Raw genomic sequence first — 22,014 nt, forward strand, 5'->3', positions numbered from 1 at the left:
TGTACAGGATCTGGTCTTCTCTACTAAGTTTTTTAGCAATTTGAGGTAGAAATAATATTTAGTTTCTTTTTTAGTATACAGTAGTTGCTGAGATAATGCTTGTTAAATTTGTGTATCCATACTATTTTCATAGTGTTTGTGAAGATGTGTTCACCTTTTAAAGAGGTGCTGTATTGTAAGCATGGTGGAAATGAAAATGTTAATTTTGCTTCAAGGTTAGTGGAAGCAAAATTAAGATAGGAAATAGTAAAGCCAGCTTTTACTATGAATGATATTTCAATTAATATGTAAGATAGACATTTGCTTCCTTAATTTCATCTAATGGGACTGGATGCAGATGAGAGTGGCAGTGGACACTGTTTCCTCATCTTCTCTCCTTTGTCCCTGGGGACAGCCATCAAGACTAAGAGGAGAGTTAAAACAGACAATGTAGTTTCTCCCATGTCCAAAATAAATTGAAGTTGGAGAATAAGTGGTGGAGTTAGAGTATTTGTCTGTAATTACAACAAGTGATGTAAGTGTCAAGATTTTTGGTTCCAAGTATGGGCAGATATGATAAGCTAATTTAACATGAATATTTGTGAAACATGAACTCTGGCTTATGTCCCGTTGCTTGATGCACAGAAAGCCAGTCACTGAGACAAAGAATATTGCCAGGGAAGAAAGCTTTATTTGGGTGTTGCAACTGAGGAGATGGGAGATAAGTCTCAAATCTGTCTGCTCAACTGACTAAAATTGGGAGTTTATATAGCATGAGAGAAATGTAGCTATATGCAGGAAAAACAGGAATTAGGAGGAGGTCTGGTGTCTCATTGTCTGGATGTGGTGATTTGGTGAGTTTCAGTTCCTTGGGAGTCCTGATGGTTGGTTTCCTGAGAAAGGAATTCAGAGAAGATAAATACAAGTTTCAAGCTTTAAGACCAGCTGGTCAATTTATGTGTTTATTCAAAAACAGTGCAGACATTAGTTCTTTGAGGAAATTTGACAGATTTCACTTTCTTATTCTACATATAATAATAAAAATGTTGAGTTGTATTTCCAAAGAGCCTACATCATTCAAATGAGCATAATGTTTAAATGTAAGATTATTTTTATTAGGAAAAAGATTCTAAATATATAGAAGAGAGAAATAGTATAATGAATCATGTCATCTATGACTTGCTTAAGTCTTTTAAGATAGAGACATTTTATTTCTAAATACTTCTACATGAAACTATTTTTGTTTCTTCTAAATAACAAGACATACATGTACAATTGCTGTATACCTTGTTATACAGTAGAGACAATAGAGTGTGATAGTTGAGATTATATACTGGAGTGCTAGCTAGATTCAAATCTTAGCTCTGCCATTTCCTATCTGGGTGATATTGGCAAGATCACATAATCTCTCTGCTTTTTGCTTATTTGGTCTATAAAATGGAGGTGATAGTAATACCAACCTCAGAGTTATTATAAAGATGAAATTAACACATATGAAACATACAGACCATCTCCTGGATCATAGAGAAAAGTCTAGAAATGTTAATATAATTCTGAAAAACATTAATTATTAATATCATTACTATTTAAGATTAAGTGGAAGTGATATTAGCGTCAAATGGAGCATATTTGTGTATCTGAATGTGTTAATAATGAAAGGGCATTATATTGAGATATTTTTCATTTTATTGTCATGAATTTAATCTTTGCATTTGTATGAAAACCTTAATATAATGCATGCACAAAATACAAATCAAAGTTGAATGCTCAAAGCACATATTAAAAATGCAAACACAAATGGGAAAGACTGTTTTGATTTCATTGTAGGTTTTATATATTCAATTTTATTTTTTAATTTTAGAGACAGGGTCTCACTATGTTGTTCAGACTGGCCTCAAACTCCTGCCTCAAGGTATCCTCCCAACTCGGCCTCCTGAGTAGCTGGCACTGTGGGCACTTGCCATCATTTCTGGCTCTGTTTATTCAGATTTTAAAGAAAAATTAGATTTTAAAATAAGCTGAGAAAAAAAAGCTAGCAATGTAACAATTATCTATGAAAACCCAAATTCAAGTTCTCATTAGTTTTGAAATTTACTTGGATTCCTAGTCTAGATTTCAAAAGACATCTGACCCAATAAGCCATTAAATTCCCTGAAGATTAGTGAAGCAAATTCCTCAGAAGGCTTGAGTTGTGCCCACAAACTGTGCTATTTTCTTAATTCCCAGAGTAAGCAAAAAAGAAAGGAGATCATTACAAAGCCTTATTAACCTAATTCCAAGATCTATCTGACTAAAATTCAAATGAAGTAAGTTCAACCTAGAATTCCCATGTCATTAAATCGAGTTGATTTATTTGCTACATTTTATTTTATTGATCATGTTCAAAATTTGTCCTGTCTGGGACATTTGGCTAGTCTGCTGAATTCCCTTGCATATTTATGTTGCTACTTATTTTCCTCTTAGCAGAGTCTTGTCTACATTAACATTAATTCCAACATAATCTGCTATCTAAATGTCTTTTTCAATGCCCAGTCTTTAATGATTATATTTTACTTTATAGCAATAAATAAACCTGGTTCTAGAATAAGCTAGTAGGGATATGCATCAAACAGCAATGAAATCTAATTATTAAAGAAAAAGGAAAAATCTGGGTTTCTTTTCTAGCATTTTAAAAAGCTGTCTTATAGTATGTACCCTTTGTTTTACACTCTTTGGTATCAAACAGTGATGAAATCTAATTATTGAAGAAAGAATCAGAGTCTAAGTGTTACCAGTGGAGGGTGTCCAGGTCCTTGGAGTTTTGAACAAAGAATTGGATAAAATGCAGAAAGCAATGAAAGAAAAACACAGATTTATTGAAACAAAAGTATACTCCACAGAGTAGGAGCAGGCTTGAGCAAGTGGATCAAGAGCTCCAGTTATAGAATTTTCTGGAGTTTAAATACCCTCTAGAGGTTTCTGTTGCTTACTTGGTTTACATTCTTTGTAAATGAAGTAGTGGCCCGCAACCATTCTGATTGGCTGCAGAAAGTGACCAATCAGACGCTGAAGTGAAGTTACACAAGATGATTTGGCCTGCAATCAGCCTGATTGGCTGCTGGAGGGCACCAGTTAGATGCCGACGTGAAATTACAAAGTTACACCCCTATGCAAATAAAGACTGTGACCAGTCTGATTGGTTGTGGGAGGGGACCAATCAGAGGTACTTTGCATTTTTGCTCTGCCATGCAGTGGGAAGGGGGTTGAGGGTTTTGCAAGGGAAGTAGTCTCTTTTCCTTTTGTTATTTGGGCATGGAAAGTTGGGTTTACCTTTTGATTTAGTTTTAGAAAGTCAGCATGAATTGGCCTTAGGTTCCCTGCCTCTAGACCCTATTCTTCTGCCTCATAGGTTTCTTTTCTAACATTTGAAAAATTATCTTATAGTTTGCAATCTTTATTTCAATTTTTGATGTTGGCCAATATTGAATCCTTGAATAGGATGGCATAAAGGTAGAATATTAATTGCTTTGTATCCATAATTGCTTCGGTTCTTTTTGCTTCTAAAATAAATGGTTTAAATATTTTTGATGTGATGCGTTTGGATTGGGTAATAATAGCTACCAGATATTATATATACTTATATATATACTGATTGTATGATATATACTTACATACATATGCTTATTCTATACTGAGTGGTAGCATTTAAAGCATACGACCTAGTATATTTACTACCTGGTATAGAATAAGTATGTATAATATATACTAGCCATTACTATACCTTTATGTATCATTTACAATTCACGAGAACCCTTTGTGGTACATATATTATTTTATTTTTCAGGTAAAACAAGTAAAATTTAATGAGCATAAGCTACTTGTCCAGTGCCACACATTTTGTATTTGTCAGAGTAGGGAAGTGAACGCAGTGCAGTCTGTATGATCCAGAGCTGGAACAGTGTGTCGCTGTGCTGCTGTCTGGGCAGCGGGTACCTGTGAGGAAGAAGATGGCCTGTGAAGGAGCTGTTGTAAATTGAGACTTAGGGGTAAAATTTTGGAGACAGTTTTGATTGAAAATTTGAATTTATTACATCTATCCATTATTTTGTCTGTATTTAATTTTGAGGAATTTGGCTTATATTTCATACAACTAGTTTTATCATTGACAGTTGTGAGGTTACAGTGTTCCTGCCGGAGGCAAAATATAACGTGTGTGATGTATAAGCTTGTTAAACTTTGAGTCCTAAGTTTCTGCTGTTCTTATCCACTATTCCCAGTGATGTTTACCATGAATATCTTAAAATGAATGTGTGCATCTCTGTATGGAATGTAGCCATCTCAGGAATCACTGCGGGGAGAAACTATAAAACCGGTAAAAAGGTAGAATAGACTCAGTGTCTTCTAAGAATTCTGCCTTATGTTTTTGGGGCTGCTTTCCAAAATTTTTCAAGCCTGTCCTGATATATTTTTAATGCTTTACACACTTGAGCACATGCTCCTTTTGCAAAGATGGTTTAAACATGGGTTCCTAGTCGTCCTGGATTAATGGCATTTATGGTGGGATCCTGGAGTCCTACCATCTGATCCCTTAAATTAGATCTTGGTTGTATGACTTTAGCCAGTCTTTGCCTCAGATATCAAGAGAATGTCATTGATCTTTGTACCTTTCAAGATGGTGGTGGTGGCTTTAAACCTCATTTGCCCTGGCAATATTTTGAAAAGTATATTTGTGTATCATAATATAAAAAGATTCTTTTAATTTTTTGGAAGTAGAATGGCTTCATTTAAAATATTTCCTTTTATAATATAGTGCATGGTACTACATGGTTTCCATGGGGAGTGCTATGTTGAACTTTCAGACTCTGTAAAAAATCGCATAGTGCCTTTTACAATCCTTGAGCAGAAGATAAATATCACTCTCTTCCCAAAATATACGTGACACATTTAGACATAATGTATAAATACGGGTATACTTTTGTAGCACTGTATCACATCCTTTTCTGATGCTGGATATTTGAAAACTTCATACTACATATGGAATTTAAATTAGCCCCCAAATCTTTTCCATCATACTCAACTGTATTGTATTGTTAATGGCTCTCCTTACTCCCTGCTAGGTCCTGTGATAGGCAATTCATGGGCATTCATGCAAACTAAATTTATTCATCATGCAAACTAAAATTACATCAGTTTTATTTCAAGGATGTCCTCAGGTTCTGTATTTCAAATCTTTTGAATGCTATCATTATAGTCCTCATCAGCAACTTTAATACATCTTATTTGAAGAATGTCATTTTTGTCTTTTAAATTTAATAAACAAGTTATTGCAGGGATCAGTATCGCCTTTTAACTTAATTTAGTTCCAAGTTTTCTTTGACTGTCATTTGGAAAATTTATATGTTATTTGTTTTAATATTCCCTACAGTGTTTTTTAACTTTCTTTTTGTTACTGCACAATTTCAGCTGCTTCGTGGTTTCACTTTTCCCCAAAATCTACATATCTCAGACTGTTTCTTTCTTCTCTCTTATACATCATAATTATTAGTAGAAAAATACATGAAAACTTTACAGTGAATCTAATCTTCAAAAACGAGTTTCTTCAAATTTCTTTTCGCTGCTGATGTTATAAATTTACTTTCCATGTTAATTTTAAAACTTTCTTTTCTGAGTATGTTAAATAAATTGCTTCTAAAGAATCAATGCTATAGTTTTTCCAGAGTAAATCTAAGGAGTTACAACATTTTTTATTACCCAAAGAACTGGCGAAATCATCTGAATTCATAAAATTTGTTCTTCATCAAATATTTTAGTTAAGCTTATATGTTTTTTGCAAGAACAATATTTCTATTCATTAAATACATAATTTCAAATTTTTATTTGTTATGATTCAGTAAAACAAAAGTACAAATATTATGTGTAAGTCCTTAGTGCATATTCAGTGTCATCCAACTCATATTCTTTCTAAATCTGTTCATCTACCAAATACTTCTCTAAGTCCTAGGAGAAAATAGCAACTTAAATCAATGAAATCAGAAGGCTCAGTTATGTTCTTATTGTCATTGTACTAGATTCATCAATTAATATTCAACCTGGCCTTCTAACTTAGAACAACTCTGACTGGATGAAAGTTCCACACCTCTTTTTATTCATTCTTCAATTGGGCATCATCACCTGCAATTCTGTTGAGTCTTCATTTCTCATTGATCCAAGAGATTTACCAAAAACGAAGCTTTTCAAGCTGGGTGTGGTGGCTCACACCTGTAATCTCAGCAACTCAGGAGGCTGAGGCAGGAGGATTACTTGAGGCCAGGAGTTTGAGACCAGCCTGGTCAAGATAGCAAGACACTGGCTCTAAGCAATAGAAATTAAAAAACCTAGCTGGGTATGATGGAATGCACCTGTAGTCCCAGCAGCTCTGGAGGCTTAGGTAGGAGGCTGACAGCTCAAGGGTGTAATGAGCCATGATTGTGCCACTGTACTCCAGGCTGGGGAAAAGAGTAAGATCCTGATTCAAAACAAAAGAAAATGAAAAAAAAAAAAAAATCACAAGGCTTTTCCTCTGTGCGAGTCAGACCTGGTGACCATCTTTAATTAGCAGAGCAGCACAGGATGCTTAAATTCCAATGCTGAACTAGTGGTAGCAGAGTAATCTAATACTGTATATTAAAAAGTAGTGTTTAAAGTAATGCTTAAATGTTCTTCTTCTTCTTCTTCTTCTTTTTTTTGATACGGAGTCTCACTCTGTCATCCAGACTGGAATTCAGTGGCGCAATCTCGGCTCACTGCAAACTTTGCCTCCCAGGTTTAAGCGATTCTCCTGCCTCAACCTCCCAAGCAGCTGTGACTACAGGCACATGCCTCCATGCCCAGCTAATTTTTGTATTATTAGTAGAGACAGGGTTTCACCATGTTGGCCAGGCTGATCTCATACTCCTGACCTTGTGATCTGCCCGCCTTGGCCTCCCAAAGCGCTGGAGTTACAGGTGTGAGCCCCGGCGCCTGGCCTAAACATTACTTTTTAATCCATAAGATTGATCCCAGTATCCTAGTATACCAGAATATTCAGACCTGATGTCTGTATGAAAGTCCACTTTAAATATAACACATCATGGTGGATAAGCTTTTTGATGTGCTGCTGGATTCAGTTTGCCAGTATTTTATTGAGGATTTTTGCATCAATATTCATCAGGGATATTGGTCTAAAATTCTCTTTTTTTGTTGTGTCTCTGCCAGACTTCGGTATCAGGATGATATTGGCCTCGTAAAATGAGTTAGGGAGGATTCCCGCTTTTTCTATTGATTGGAATAGTTTCAGAAGGAATGGTACCAGCTCCTCCTTGTACCTCTGCTAGAATTTAGCTGTGAATCCATCTGGTCCTGGACTTTTTATGGTTGGTAGGCTATTAATTATTGCCTCAATTGAAGAGCCTGCTATTGGTCTATTCAGGGATTCAACTTCTTCCTGGTTTAGTCTTGGGAGAGTGTAAGTGTCCAGGAAATTATCCATTTCTTCTAGGTTTTCTAGTTTATTTGCGTAGAGGTGTTTATTGTATTCTCTGATGGTCGTTTGTATTTCTGTGGGGTCGGTGGTGATATCCCCTTTATCATTTTTTATTGCATCTATTTGATTTTTGCTAGCAGTATGTCAATTTTGTTGATCTTTTCAAAAAACCAACTCCTGGATTCAGTGATTTTTTGGAGGGTTTTTGTGTCTCTACCTCCTTCAGTTCTGCTCTGATCTTAGTTATTTCTTGCCTTCTGCTAGCTTTCGAATGTGTTTGCTCTTGCTTCTTTAAGTCTTTTAATTGTGATGTTAGAGTGTCCATTTTAGATCTTTCCAGCTTTCTCTTGTGGGCATTTAGTGCTATAAATTTCCCTCTACACACTGCTTTAAATGTGTCCCCGAGATTCTGGTATGTTGTATCTTTGTTCTCATTGGTTTCAAAGAACATCTTTATTTCTGCCTTCATTTCGTTATGTACCCAGTAGTCATTCAGGAGCAGGTTGTTCAGTTTCCATGTAGGTGAGCGGTTTTGATTGAGTTTCTTAGTCCTGAGTTCTAGTTTGATTGCACTGTGGTCTGAGAGACAGTTTGTTATAATTTCTGTTCTTGTGCATTTGCTGAGGAGTGCTTTACTTCCAACTATATGGTCAATTTTGGAATAAGTGCGATGTGGTGCTTAGAAGAATGTATATTCTGTTGATTTGGGGTGGAGAGTTCTGTAGATGTCTATTAGGTCTGCTTGGTGCAGAGTTGAGTTCCGTTGCTGGATATCCTTGTTAACTTTCTGTCTCATTGATCTGTCTAATGTTGACAGTGGGGTGTTAAAGTCTCCCATTTTGATTGTATGGGAGTCTAAGTCTCAATAAAATACTGAAAAACCAAATCCAGCAGCATATCAAAAAGCTTATCCACCATGATCAAGTGGGCTTCATCCCTGGGATGCAAGGCTGGTTCAACATATGCAAATCAATAAACGTAATCCAGCATATAAACAGAACCAAAGACAAAAACCACATGATTATCTCAGTAGATGCAGAAAAGGCCTTTGAGAAAATTCAACAGCCCTTCATGCTAAAAACTCTCAATAAATTCGGTATTGATGGAACGTATCTCAAAATAATAAGAGCTATTTATGAGAAACCCAAAGCCAATATCGTACTGAATGGGCAAAAACTGAAAGCATTCCTTTTGAAAACTGACACAAGACAAGGATGCCCTCTCTCACCACTCTTATTCAACATAATGTTGGAAGTTCTGGCTAGGGCAATCAGGCAAGAGAAAAAAATCAAGGGTATTCAGTTAGGAAAAGAAGAAGTTAAATTGTCCCTGTTTACAGATAACATGATTGTGTATTTAGAAAACCCCATTGTCTCAGCCCAAAATCTCCTTAAGCTGATAAGGTAAGACTTCAGCAAAGTCTCAGGATGCAAAATCAATGTGCAAAGATCACAAGCATTCTCATACACCAATAACAAACAGAGAGTCAAATCATGAATGAACTCCCATTCACAATAGCTTCAAAGAGAATAAAATAACTAGGAATCCAACTTACAAGGGATGTAAAGGACCTCTTCAAGGAGAATTACAGACCACTGCTCAGTGAAATAAAAAAGGAAACAAACAAATGGAAGAACATACCATGCTCATGGATAGGAAGAATCAATATTGTGAAAATGGCCATACTGCCCAAGGTAATTTATAGATTCAGTGCCATCCCCATTAAGCTACCAATGACTTTCTTCACAGAATTGGAAAAACCTGCTTTAAAGTTCATATGGAACCAAAAAAGATCCCGTATTGCCAAGACAATCCTAAGCCAAAAGAACAAAGCTGAAGGCATCACGCTACCTGACTTCAAACTATACTACAAAGCTGTAGTAACCAAAACAGCATGGTACTGTTACCAAAACAGAGATAGACCAATGGAACAGAACAGAGGCCTCAGAAATAATACCACACATCTACAGCCATCTGATCTTTGACAAACCTGACAAAAACAAGAAATGGGGAAAGGATTCCCTATTTAATAAATGGTGCTGGGAAAATTGGCTAGCCGTAAGTAGAAAGCTGAAACTGGATCCTTTCCTTACTCGTTATACGAAAAATAATTCAAGATGGATTACAGACTTAAATGTTAGACCTAAAAACATAAAAACCCTAGAAGAAAACCTAGGTAATACCATTCAGGACATAGGCATGGGCAAGGACTTCATGTCAAAAATACCAAAAGCAATGACAACAAAAGCCAAAGTTGACAAATGGGATCTAATCAAACTAAAGAGCTTCTGCACAGCAAAAGAAACTACCATCAGAGTGAACAGGCAACCTACAGAATGGGAGAAAATTTTTGCAATCTACTCATCTGACAAAGGGCTAATATCCAGAACCTACAAAGAGCTCAAACAAATTTACAAGAAAAAAAGAAACAACCCCATCAAAAAGTGGGCAAAGGATATGAACAGACACTTCTCAAAAGAAGACATTCGTACAGCCAACAGACACATTCAAAAATGCTCATCATCACTGGCCATCAGAGAAATGCAAATCAAAATCACAATGACATACCATCTCACACCAGTTAGAACGGCAATCATTAAAAAATCAGCAAACAACAGGTGCTGGAGAGGATGTGGAGAAATAGGAACACTTTTATACTCTTGTTGGGACTGTAAACTAGTTCAACCATTGTGGAAAACAGTATGGCGATTCCTCAAGGATCTAGAACTAGAAATACCATTTGACCCAGCCATCCTATTACTGGGTATATACCCAAAGGATTATAAATCATGCTGCTATAAAGACACATGCACACGTATGTTTATTGCAGCACTATTCACAATAGCAAAGACTTGGAATCAACCCAAATGTCCATCAGTGACAGACTGGATTAAGAAAATGTGGCACGTATACACCATGGAATACTATGCAGCCATAAAAAAGGATGAGTTCGTGTCCTTTGTAGGGACATGGATGCAGCTGGAAACCATCATTCTCAGCAAACTTTCGCAAGAAGAGAAAACCAAACACCGCATGTTCTCACTCATAGGTGGGAACTGAACAATGAGATCACTTGGACAAAGGAAGGGGAACATCACACACCGGGGCCTATTGTGGGGAGGGGGGAGGAGAGAGGGATAGCATTAGGAGATATACCTAATGTAAATGACGAGTTAATGGGTGCAGCACACCAACATGGCACATGTATACATATGTAGCAAACCTTCACGTTGTGCGCATGTACCCTAGAACTTAAAGTATAATAATAAAAAATATAACGCATCCTCTCTCTGATAATGCTTTATATTGGACTATAATGCCATGCCTTAAGTCATATTACATATCCAAAATTGATATTGAGAATAATATGTGAGAGTTAAAAAAATTCTAAAATCAGTAATATCTATGTTATAAAAGTTACAGGCCCTAATGTAAATAACAACTGTAAACTACAAAAAACCAAGATGTATTTAGAGATTGAAATTGGAAAATATACATACATACATACTACATATTGGAGAATCTCATGCAAGACTTGTTTCATCACACAGGAACCTACAGACAGACACACGTGTGTGTGCGCACAGTCTCATTCTATCGTCCAGGCTAGAGTGGAGTGGCGTGATCATAGCTCATTGCAGCCTGAAACTCATGGGCTCAAGCCCCTCCTGCCTCAGCCTCCTGAATAGCTGGAAATACAGGAGCATGCCACCATACCAGGCTTATTTTTAAATTTTTCGTAGAGATGAGGGCCTCACTGTGTTGTCCAGGATGTTCTTAATTTCCTGGCCTTAAGCAATTATCCAGGCTAGGTCTGCCAAAGTGCTGGGATTACAGGCATGAGCCACTGGGCCTGGCCAAGACTGTTGATCTAACTCCTTTACTTGTGAGATAGAAATACAAAGTGTGATATTTCCATAGAGAGTTTTAGTGAGCCACTTTATTCTATATCAACTAATTCTTTTACAGCTTTGTGGCACACAAAAATAATACAGAACTGGGGACATAAATATAGCCATTGTATGATTGCAAGTAAAGTTTATCAGTTTGCAAATCTGAATTGTGCAAAATATTTAAGTAAGTTTCCATTTCTAATTAGGTAAAAATATATAGACTTTAATTTTTGAATATTTTGCTATAAGTAGAAATTTTTTAAGTTAATAACATGAAAAAGAGAACAGAATATTAAAAATCAATGCTTTTTATAAATATCAATTCTAAGGGTGAGATAAATATGTTAACTTTGTGAGAGCTTTTTGTACCTGTCAAAGAATTATCATTGTGACTTTCCAAATTAAATTTGCTAATATGCACTGGTTGTAAAATTGAATGACCTCCTCATCCAACATTAGCTTGTGTGTCTGTCTCTGAGTGATCTAATCTGTTATTTAATAGCTGAAATTATATTGAGAAGAATAGTCTGAGAATTATGCATTTCATGTGTCAGTTAAGTTTTACCAAATGCATTTGAATATATTTTAGAATCCACTTATTCATTTTCTCTGTACACATTTGTATATGGTGGTCTGTAGACTTCAGAAGATATATTTTGAAAAAAAAAAAACAGTTGGATGGAGACATAGATGTTCTTTCTTGTATGTGATCTGAAGAAATGGAATTCTTTTTTTCAGAGGGAGAATTTATTTGAGGTAGTTAATTACTACATGAGACATTCTGTGTTAAGTAGGTTTTTTCATAAAAGCTCCTTTGTGTGTAATATATACTGTATTTCAATTAAATATATACTGCCATAATATATAAAGATAAGTAAAGACATGGAGTATGGTGGTACGAGGAACAGTAGTTTCCAGTAGCTTAAAGATGACAAATGAGTTCAATTTAGAAATTCTCATATTTTTAATGAAGTTATTTTAATTTATATAAACTACAAAAAGAGAACCATGGAAATAGCTCTATTATTTGTTCTTAAGGATTCTTGATACATAATTTTATAAGTTGGGAAGTACATTATTATTTTAAAGGTATATCTAAAAGCCATTTATATGGTTATTTAAAAGAGGAAGAGCCTGCATAAGATGTATATAAAACTGCTAATTTTTAAGTGTGAGAGGATACAGAGGAAACAGAAGTAATTTTTATGTAAGACAAGCATGTAATGCTTTATAATATTAATAGAAAAGACTTAAACCTTAATAGTTTTATTCTTATCACAAATATAATACATTCTCATTGTATTATTGGAAAAACCAGAAAGCACAAATTATTTCTTAAAATTGCAAAGCCAGGAATAATACTGGTAACACTTGCTACGTATACATGCATTCATTTCTCCTTCTACCTGTTTCCACCCAAAACAAATAGGTTTTTTTCCCTTTTCACTTCTGCTTAACTCGTAATTTTTAAACTTCACATCATTTAAAAACAAATACAGTTAGGGTAGAGTTAAAATATATTTTGAACAAAAAAAGTTTAACAAATGTCAAAAAATGTTATAGACGCATTTTGCATAAATGAATGAAATTCTTAGTTTGTTACAAGGGGAAGGCAACAAGGTAATTCAGTATCAAAAGTATAGTTCCAATAGATAGAAAATTAATCTTTGACTTTAGACTCCCGAGGGGTTTTCTTGAATCATTATTGATTGGATTTTCATTTCTACCTCAAGAGACAAATTGGTTGAATTAGGATTTAATTGTATTTATAGTTTAAATAGATCACTCCTTTCCTAGTATACTTTCTTTTTTAAAACAAAAATTGGTATACCTGAAAAACATGCAAAAAGCAAGAGGATGAGATTTAAAATAATCCTTCATTGCCATATTATTTCTGTCATATGTACCATTATTTGTCAAAGAATCATCTTCAACTACCCAATATAAATTTAGTTATATAAATTGTGAAATTTATTTCAAGTTGATAATATTAGTTAGGTTGTATTTAAAAGGCATCTATCCAGTTTCTTATTATTTTATTTATTTATTTGTCTGCTTGTTTATTTATTTATTTGAGACAGCGTCTCAGTTTGTTGCCCAGGCTAGAGTGTGGTGATGTGATCATGGCTCACTGCAGCCTTAACCTCCCAGACACAAGTGATCTTTCCACCTAAAGCCTCCTGTGTCTACAGGCTTGTGCTGCCTTGTCCGGCTAATTTTCTGTTATCTTTCATAGAGACAAGGGTTTGCCATGTTGCCTGGGCTGGTCTAAAACTCCTGGGCTCAAGCCATCTGTCTACGTCTTCCTCCCAAAGTACCGGGATTACTGACATGAGCCACTGGGCCTGGCCTATCCAATTCTTTAAGTTTACATCTTGATAAGTATTATATATGTGGAAGTCAGATCTCCCTCGTCCCCCAAAGATGATCCTGAATGACTCCAACATTGAGGAAATCAGGAGAGCAGTTAGTTATAATGTGAATAATACAATAAAGATATACTGTGATTGTTAATACCTGAATGGTAATTTGTGTATCCAATGCTATTAAGGTACTGTATTTTAAACAATTCTTGTAGATATATTTTTTGAAAAAAATGCGTTTGGCAAATAAAGAAGTGCATGTGGAAATATTTATGTTAGCAAAACCTGTAATATTCTGTTTATTCTCTCTTTTCTATATAGCCTGAGAAAAATGACAGTGAGCCAGGCAGCCAGAGGATAAAACCCGTTTTCATTGAAGATGCTAATTTTGGACGACAAATATCTTATCAGCATGCAGCAGTCCATATTCCTACTGACATCTATGAGGGCTGTAAGTAAAAGAATGTTAACATCTGTTGGAATACCATGCTGTTGCCTGTCTTATGTTTCCCATGTTTGAGGGGAAAAAAGAGCAAACGTGACATTGTTTTGTTTGTCATATAAGAATCTGTGGTAAACTCTGATTTATGTGTAAGAATCATCTGATTTTCATGAGCAGTTTATGTCAATATAGCCTCACTAAACGAATATTCGTAGGACAGCCTGCATCCATGGAATGGTCCTTCTAACTTAATGTTTAGTAATTAATTCTGCTTTCCCCGTTGCCATCCATAATTTACAAAGTATATAGATATATTTGTCAAAAGTCAAAACTGTGCAGCTATATTACACACACGCGCAAAAATATTCTTGCGTAAATGGGTAAAGGGAGAAAATTGTATGTTTTAGATTCTTTCCAGTTCTTATGACTTCTTCTCATGTCTGTCAGTCTCTCTCTCTTTTTCCCTCCCCTTCTGTGTATGTTTCTCTGCCTTACTCTAGGATATATGTAGAAAGTACCTTCCTCTCAATGTATTGTGGGCTTCCAGCCAAAAGAAGTGCTTGGGTAAAAGGAAGAGACCTCAAAAACTAGAAAAGTAGTGACTGGAAATCTTGGTTGGGAAGGTTTCCCTGTGAGAAAGGGATGGGGGAAGAAAGTGTTTAGGAAAATAGTGGAGGAAGCTTGTGCAGGTGTTGTTTTTTAGAGACACGCTTTGCATTAATCAGAGCAAAGCCTGAGAATTCTAACTAGGAATTTTCCAAAGGACAGCTCTGTTGTGTCTGAGAATGAACTGTGACCAGAACCAGGGTATTTGTTCAGTCATATCCCTGGTCTTCCATATTATTTATTCTTTAACCCATTCCTTCACCCCATCCTGCACCTTGTTCCCTGCCTTCTCATATAGTAAAGGATAAGGGAAAAGAACTGCTTGAGATTGTAAAGAATATGTTTCTTATATTCCTCTTGAGAGGTGGTAGAGTGTATTTGGAATCCAGATTATCCAGATGGCCTGGGTTCTGGAACCAGACTACCTGTGGTCAAATGTAAATTTTAGCAGTATTATTTCCTCGGGCAAATCCTGCAACTTTCTGAGTAGGCATTCTTTCATCTGTAAAATGGAGATAAGATTAGTATCCTGAAATGTCCTTTGAGGATAAAGCAAGTTTAATGTATTTAAGTTCTCATCATAGTGCCAGGCTCATAGTAAGTGCTATGTAAGTGTTTGTTGTTGTTATTATTTACAGTTAAAGTTTATTTAGACTCACAAGATTAAGTAAAGGACTCACATTGTGAATGACTTTTTTTTAAATTCACTTTGAGATTATTGGTTTTTATAAACAATTTTTTTAATGCATGTATGATTCTTTTTATAATAAATTTTCTCTTTGATCAAATTATTTTATTTCATTTCTCCTTTTAAGTGTTTTAAAAGTGCTACTGTTTATCCTATCAATTCTTTGATGACTTTAAATGTATAATTATGTATAATAGAAACAAAATGTATGTGTATGTATATGTGTGTATATATATATATATTTGTGTGTATATATATGTAGTTTCTTACATGAGCCTTACACATAATTTAACTTTTTACAATCCAACTCAGACTATTAATTCCAAGCCCTTTTTAGAATCATTTGGGATTTGGATTCATATGTTAATATTTTTTCTTTGACCATTGTGTTATTTTTTCTATAGCTACTTTTGATATTTGTAATTGTTTTTGTCATTATTATAACTATTCAGACAATGCTAAGCTATATGGTTATGTTTCTCAATTTTTGAATAATACATCTTCCACTTTAGTTTCAGATCTATCACCTGTTGTTTGTTGGATATATCAACAAAATAATAATCTCATTCTGTATCTTTCTATTGAATTCCAATTGGAAGAAAAACTGGCTGAGTATACAAGCTTTGAGTCAAAATAGTTTTCGTCAGTACTCTGTACATTATGGCACTGCTTTTCAACCTGCATTACTGTGTTGAAGAAAACTGAAGCCAACTTGAATGTTGCTCATTTATTAGAAATCTTTTATGATTGGGTTTTGTATTGTTGATATCTGGGAGGCTTTTTTATTTCTACATTTAATAATTTATAAATGTCCACAAGATATTTTAAGTCAGTGATTTTCTAATAGCTTTAATCTATGAACATTTTGTTTACAATATGTATTTACATGGAAGACTGATGTGTAAAAGAGATTAAAGCAAAAACCACTGTGCCGGAAATAAATGTGGTGCGGCCAGAACACTAGCTGCTTTCTCTTTACTTTCTCACTCCCTCGCCCAGGCTGGAATGCAGTGGTGCGATCTCAGCTCACTGCTACCTCTGCCTCCCGGGTTCAAGCAATTATCCTGCTTCAACCTCCTGAGTAGCTAGGATTACAGGCATGCGCCACCATGCCCAGCTAATTTAATTTTTTTTTTTTTTTTTGTATTTAGTAGAGACAGGGTTTCACCATGTTGGCCAGGCTGATCTCAAACTCCTGACCTCATGATCCACCCACCTCAGCCTTCCAAAGTGCTGGGATTAAAGACGTGAGCCCCCACGCCAGCCGTCTTTAATGTCCTATGTCTAGTATTGGTAGTCAAGACAGATTGTCTGGACAAGTTTATAGATTATTGTTTGATTAGTTGTGAGCCAGAATTGTCCACAGGAGGCAGTAAGATACTTATTTTGCATTAGAATCTGCATTCTGTTACTCTTTTTCTTCCTTTACTTAGTTGAAATCACTTTATAACTAAAGCATCCATCTATTGTATGCTAGAACAAATATGAAATCTGACTCACAAATTTGAACAAATTTTTTTAAGAATTTAAAAACATGTTTACATAGGCATACATATATCTTAGTATGGTACAGTTTTAAATTTGTATAAACAATGTTTTTCTTTTCAATTTAAAGTAAACTATTTGTAAATAGCTACAGATAATTTTAATAGTCTCAGAGAATACAACTTATCATTTTAAGAATCAATAAAATATTTAATATGTTTTCAGAAGTTATAGGCATTCTTTGGGATATGTCATAATTAAAAGTAAAAAGAAGCTCTGTCTTTGGATTTTTTATTTAGTTCCATTCATCTTAATATTGGCATCTTCCTCTTTGCTGAAATCTCATCAGTAAGACTCTAACCTTTCCCTGCCTGTAGTTCTTTAAAATTCATATCCAGTGTTATAAGCTGCATGAATAAATGACAGGAATAAAATCAGAAATGTCCACAAGATCTGGAAAATTTAATAATTACCGGCATTCTTCATGCGGTGTGTGGGAACATATCCGATTTAGAGGATTGTTCTAGGCTTCTGAGTTTAATGAATATGAAAGTGCACTTTAATTGAAGGCTTAACTGAAGGAAACAACCTTTTTCATTTTAAGACAGTTGTGTAGCTGTACTCTTATAAGAAACCTCGTGTTCTAATTTCACAAAGATGATTACTTTTTAAAGTCCCTTGAATTGAAATGTGATTATTTCTGCTCAGTGATATATTTAAAGTTTTAAATACTGTATTTAATTAGAGCCCCATCTCAAAATCTCCATTTTTGAGAATTTCACTGGTTGCTCCTTTTCTTTTAGAGGACACCCAAACCATACTTAATTTTCAGATCTAATTTATCTGCTTAGGAATATAGAAGACAAGCATATAACTTAGTAAAAACAAGGGCTGAATATTCTGACTTAATTTGTTTTTAATCACAGAACTTTATTAATTTTTGAATCACTTTAGACTCAATGTACGGCTGTTTTCATAGAATATTCTATAATCATTTTAAATGGCAATTTGTATTGATATTTCTTTATATAATTATATTTCTGTAAGAATAACGTTAATAAGGGAAAATAATAGGAAGGAACCCCAACTTCTATAAAGCTTTTAGGGACCAGATACTTTTGTCCTTATACTTACCCCATAATTTAAGTAAAGCAATTATTATTTACATTTTAGAAGTAAAAATACCTAACATATTTTTATCATGAAGATATCTTCATTTTGATAAAGGAAGACAATTTTCCTGAGTTATATTATCTTTTGATGTCTCATATGCTTCACTAAATGTACTTCATATTTGTAATTTAAGCTAAAAATCAATTATCCTTGTAACTTATCTTGATACTCAATTGTGTTATCTTAAAAGATATAGCTACTGTATCTTAGATTATGTCAGTGTCAAAATTGCAGAGGAAAAAGGTGGTGCAGTCTTGGCTGACAATTGCATAATCTCCTGTAAATTTTAGTAACTAATCTGTTCCAACACAGATCCACCACTTACTAATAATTTACATTTAGCTGTTGTAAACAGCCTATTTTGTTGTTACTCCAAGTACAGTGTGGGTAGTATACCTTTAACAGGGTATCTTTTGACTATCTTTGTTGGAATAGAAATCTCCTCCTCGTGTGGTGGCTCATGCCTGTAATCCCAGCACTTTGGGAGACCAAAGTGGGCAGATCAATTGAGCCCAGGAGTTAGGGACCAGGCTGGGCAACATAGTGAAACTCTGTTTCTCTAAACAAATTTTAAAAATAGCCTTGGGTGGTGTCATGCGCCTATAGTCCCAGCTCCTTGGAAGGCAGAGGTTGGAGGTTCACTTGAGCCCAGGAGGCAGAAGTTTCAGTGAGCTATGATCATGCCACTGCACTCTAGTCTGAGTGACAGAGTGAGACCCTGTTTCAAAGAAATATATATCAAGGAAAAGTTAATCATAACTGGGAAAATAGCTTTTTTAGACATGGTATTATCATTTAATTACCTCAGAGGCAGTCAATCATCAAGTGAAATTTAATTAATTAAAACAAACTGGCTTCAAATATATATGTACGTTAAAATATGTATCATAGAAATGAAAAACAGTAAATGTTCTCTTTATTTTGCCTTTACCACATTTCTTCATTTAGCAAATACTTATTAAGGACCTAGCATGTCATGTACTTTTCCAGATAATGGAAATATAGCACTGACTAAATGGTCAAAAATCTCTGTACTCATGGAGCCTGCAATCTATTGGAGGATAATGGAGTGTAAAACAAACAATTAAAATAATAGTGTATGTCATAGTGTAATGAATGCTCTTGATAAAAATGAAGTAGAGAAGAGGTTAAAGATAATTCCTGGGATAAGAGAGAAGAGTGATATTTTATAATGGGTAGATAGAGAAGGCCTTGTGGCTAAGGCAGTATTGTAATTGAAGTCTGTAGTTTGTGAGCACAAGAGCCATAAAAAATCACCTGGGTAAGAAGGTTGTGGCCATGGAAACAGAAAGCTCAAAGATCTTCAAGCAGGAGCATGGTGGGCTCATAATCAACAGGGAGACCAGTGTGGCCACAGCAGAGTTAGCAAGGGAACGGGGAGCAGGAGTAGCAGCAGACGCCATGTCAGCCACAGCCCTATAGACGATTGCAAAGACTTTGATATTTACTTTGAGATTGTCTTAATTATCTCAGACTGCAAAGCAAAATACCACAGACAGATAGGCTAAAATAACAGGCATGTATTTCTTACAGTTTTGGAAGCTAGGAAGTCCAAGATTGAGGTGCAGGTTGGTACCCAGTAAGAATTTTCTTCCTGGGTCTTCTCAGTGTGTCCTCACATCACCTCTTCTGCACCAGCAGAGAGAGAGAGCAGGCTGTTTTATCTTCCTTTTCTTATGAGGCCATTAATCCTATTGTAGGTGTCCCACCCTCATGACCTCATGGAACTTACCTCCCAAAGACCCCATCTCCTGATATTATCACATTGGCGGTTAGGGCTTTAACATATGAATTTTGGGAGTATACAGACATCCAATCCATAACATAAATGGAAAGCTGTGGGATGTTTTCTGGAGGAAGAATTATGTAATCTTTTTCTCTCTATGAAAAAGTTGTGGATATGGGATACTTTGTTGATGAGAATGGGCATAAAAGGTGTAAGAATAGGAGGTGTGATGGACAGGTGGGCCGAAATAACACATTTATACTAAAAAATCTGAGCCTTCAAATGCTAGAATTTTAAACATGTACAATCCTGGGGTTAAAAATGATGTCATTCACATCATCAAGGTTCAACTATAGGTCATGGACAAGAACATAGAATCTAACAGAAGTGGATGTAAGTCCTGGCTTTATCGCTGAATTACATATTCAACTTCTTTATAATCAAAGGAGGTGAATATACCTTACTAGGTTGCAGTGAGGATTGCATGCAGTAACTAATGTAAGGAATCTATCTAATAGGAAATGCTTCCATCTTCCTATTTTTAAATCCCCAAATAGCAAAGTTAAGATGAATAAAAGGGAACAATTTTTCTCACTAATTCAAAATATAACCATGTTCCTCAAATCTAAACTATACCAAATTTGTTTCATGAACAACAATCAAATAATTCCACAACATATTTTTTACTTGATAGTTTCATTATTACCATGGTAGAAATCAAAACAGGCTTAATTGTTCTAAGTTTTAGCGGATGGTGACTCATTCTTGTTAAGTTGCTGATTAGTCTAATGGGACATGACTTACCTGAGCTGCTGTACGTGAATATCCTCACTGTCACAAATTTCCTAACATACCTAATGCTCTGATGAAGAGCTGAAAAATGCACTACATTTCCAACCCAATGGTATTTTTCAGGGTAATTTTTTTCTATGCTTGGTATTTTTCACAAATGTGAATCTGGATCACAATAGAATCATAAAAGAGTTTTCATCAGTAGAGCATTCTTAAGTTTTGTGTTTATTGATTTTTTTAAACCAGATGATTTACAAAAAAGAAAAAAAAGGGTTCTTTAATTCTGGAAAGTACATCATTATATAATATATAGAGTTGTATGTTAAATGACTAAAATAGGTGACTGTTTTTAAAGAACTGTCGGTAAAATGTTGTCATGGTTCTGATATTAACAGTAGCTTTTCTTTTTTTCTTTTAGAGTGCTGTTTAAATTATAAAGTCTTGATTCTGAATCATGCAACCAGAAATCTGATTAAGTGCTAAGAAAGGGCACTTTTTAAAAGTACAACTGATTCTGTAACAAAGTGATTATATATTTTAAAAAGTGATTAGCTTACATAATTAACATTGCTTCTCATTAGGAGTGAGCAAGGAAATGGTAAGAACATCATAAGACATTGAGGACAAGCCTGAGGTAGGGAATGTAAATTTTAGGCTAGGGTAATTTGATCATAATTAATAAGTTAGGCACAAAGAGAAACAATTCTGCTTCTGAGGTAAAGTTGGCCTTTACTTTCACTATCTTTTTAAAATAATATTTATGTAATACATTCATATTCATAGAGAACAATATACTATTGATTTTCTGATAAGAGAATATGGACTACTTATCAACCCAAATGCCAAAAATACAGTATTCTTATCATATAGATATTGTTTTTTTAATTCATTTCAGATTACAGAACAGACCAATTAGTAATAGCTTTATAGATGTTGTAAATTGCTTTAGACTGAATTGTGTTCCCTCCATCCCCAATTTATATGTTGAAGCTCTAACCTCCAATGTGATGTGATACTTGGAGGTAGGGACTTTAAGAACTAATTAGGATTAAATGGGGTCATAAAAGAGGCCTCAGTCTGAAAGGGCTGGTGGCCTTCTACAACAAAGAGGAATCCTTCTCTTTCATTGGGTATGTGCAGATATGAGGATATCTGTAAGTAGCTATATTTATAGCTACTTCTTTGGAGGTTCATAGTACACATTAACCCTTAAAATGTCAAAGAAATTCTGCTAGGAATAAACAAAATTTGTTTTACCCATTATTTTTCGTATATGTATGTGACTATGTAACATTTACCTCTCACAAGTATGTGTTTCAGTTAATTCACATAATCACTTTTTCAGAAAGCTGTATATTAAGAAGTG

General features: G+C 34.8%; 1 protein-coding gene across 5 annotated transcripts in view; it reads left to right on the top strand.

Annotated features, from left to right (window-relative positions):
- Nucleotides 1-22,014, top strand: part of CACNA2D1 (calcium voltage-gated channel auxiliary subunit alpha2delta 1) — a 506,092-nt gene that overhangs the window by 323,363 nt on the left and 160,715 nt on the right. For all 5 annotated transcript variants that reach the window (XM_031936055.1, XM_023226696.2, XM_023226701.2 and 2 more), the window contains exon 6: nucleotides 14,037-14,166. In XM_031936055.1, coding sequence (XP_031791915.1) covers nucleotides 14,037-14,166 — 130 coding nt within the window. The remainder of the gene's footprint in view (nucleotides 1-14,036; nucleotides 14,167-22,014) is intronic.

Source organism: Piliocolobus tephrosceles, chromosome 8 (genome assembly GCF_002776525.5).
Source record: "Piliocolobus tephrosceles isolate RC106 chromosome 8, ASM277652v3, whole genome shotgun sequence".
Lineage (NCBI taxonomy): Eukaryota > Metazoa > Chordata > Mammalia > Primates > Cercopithecidae > Piliocolobus > Piliocolobus tephrosceles.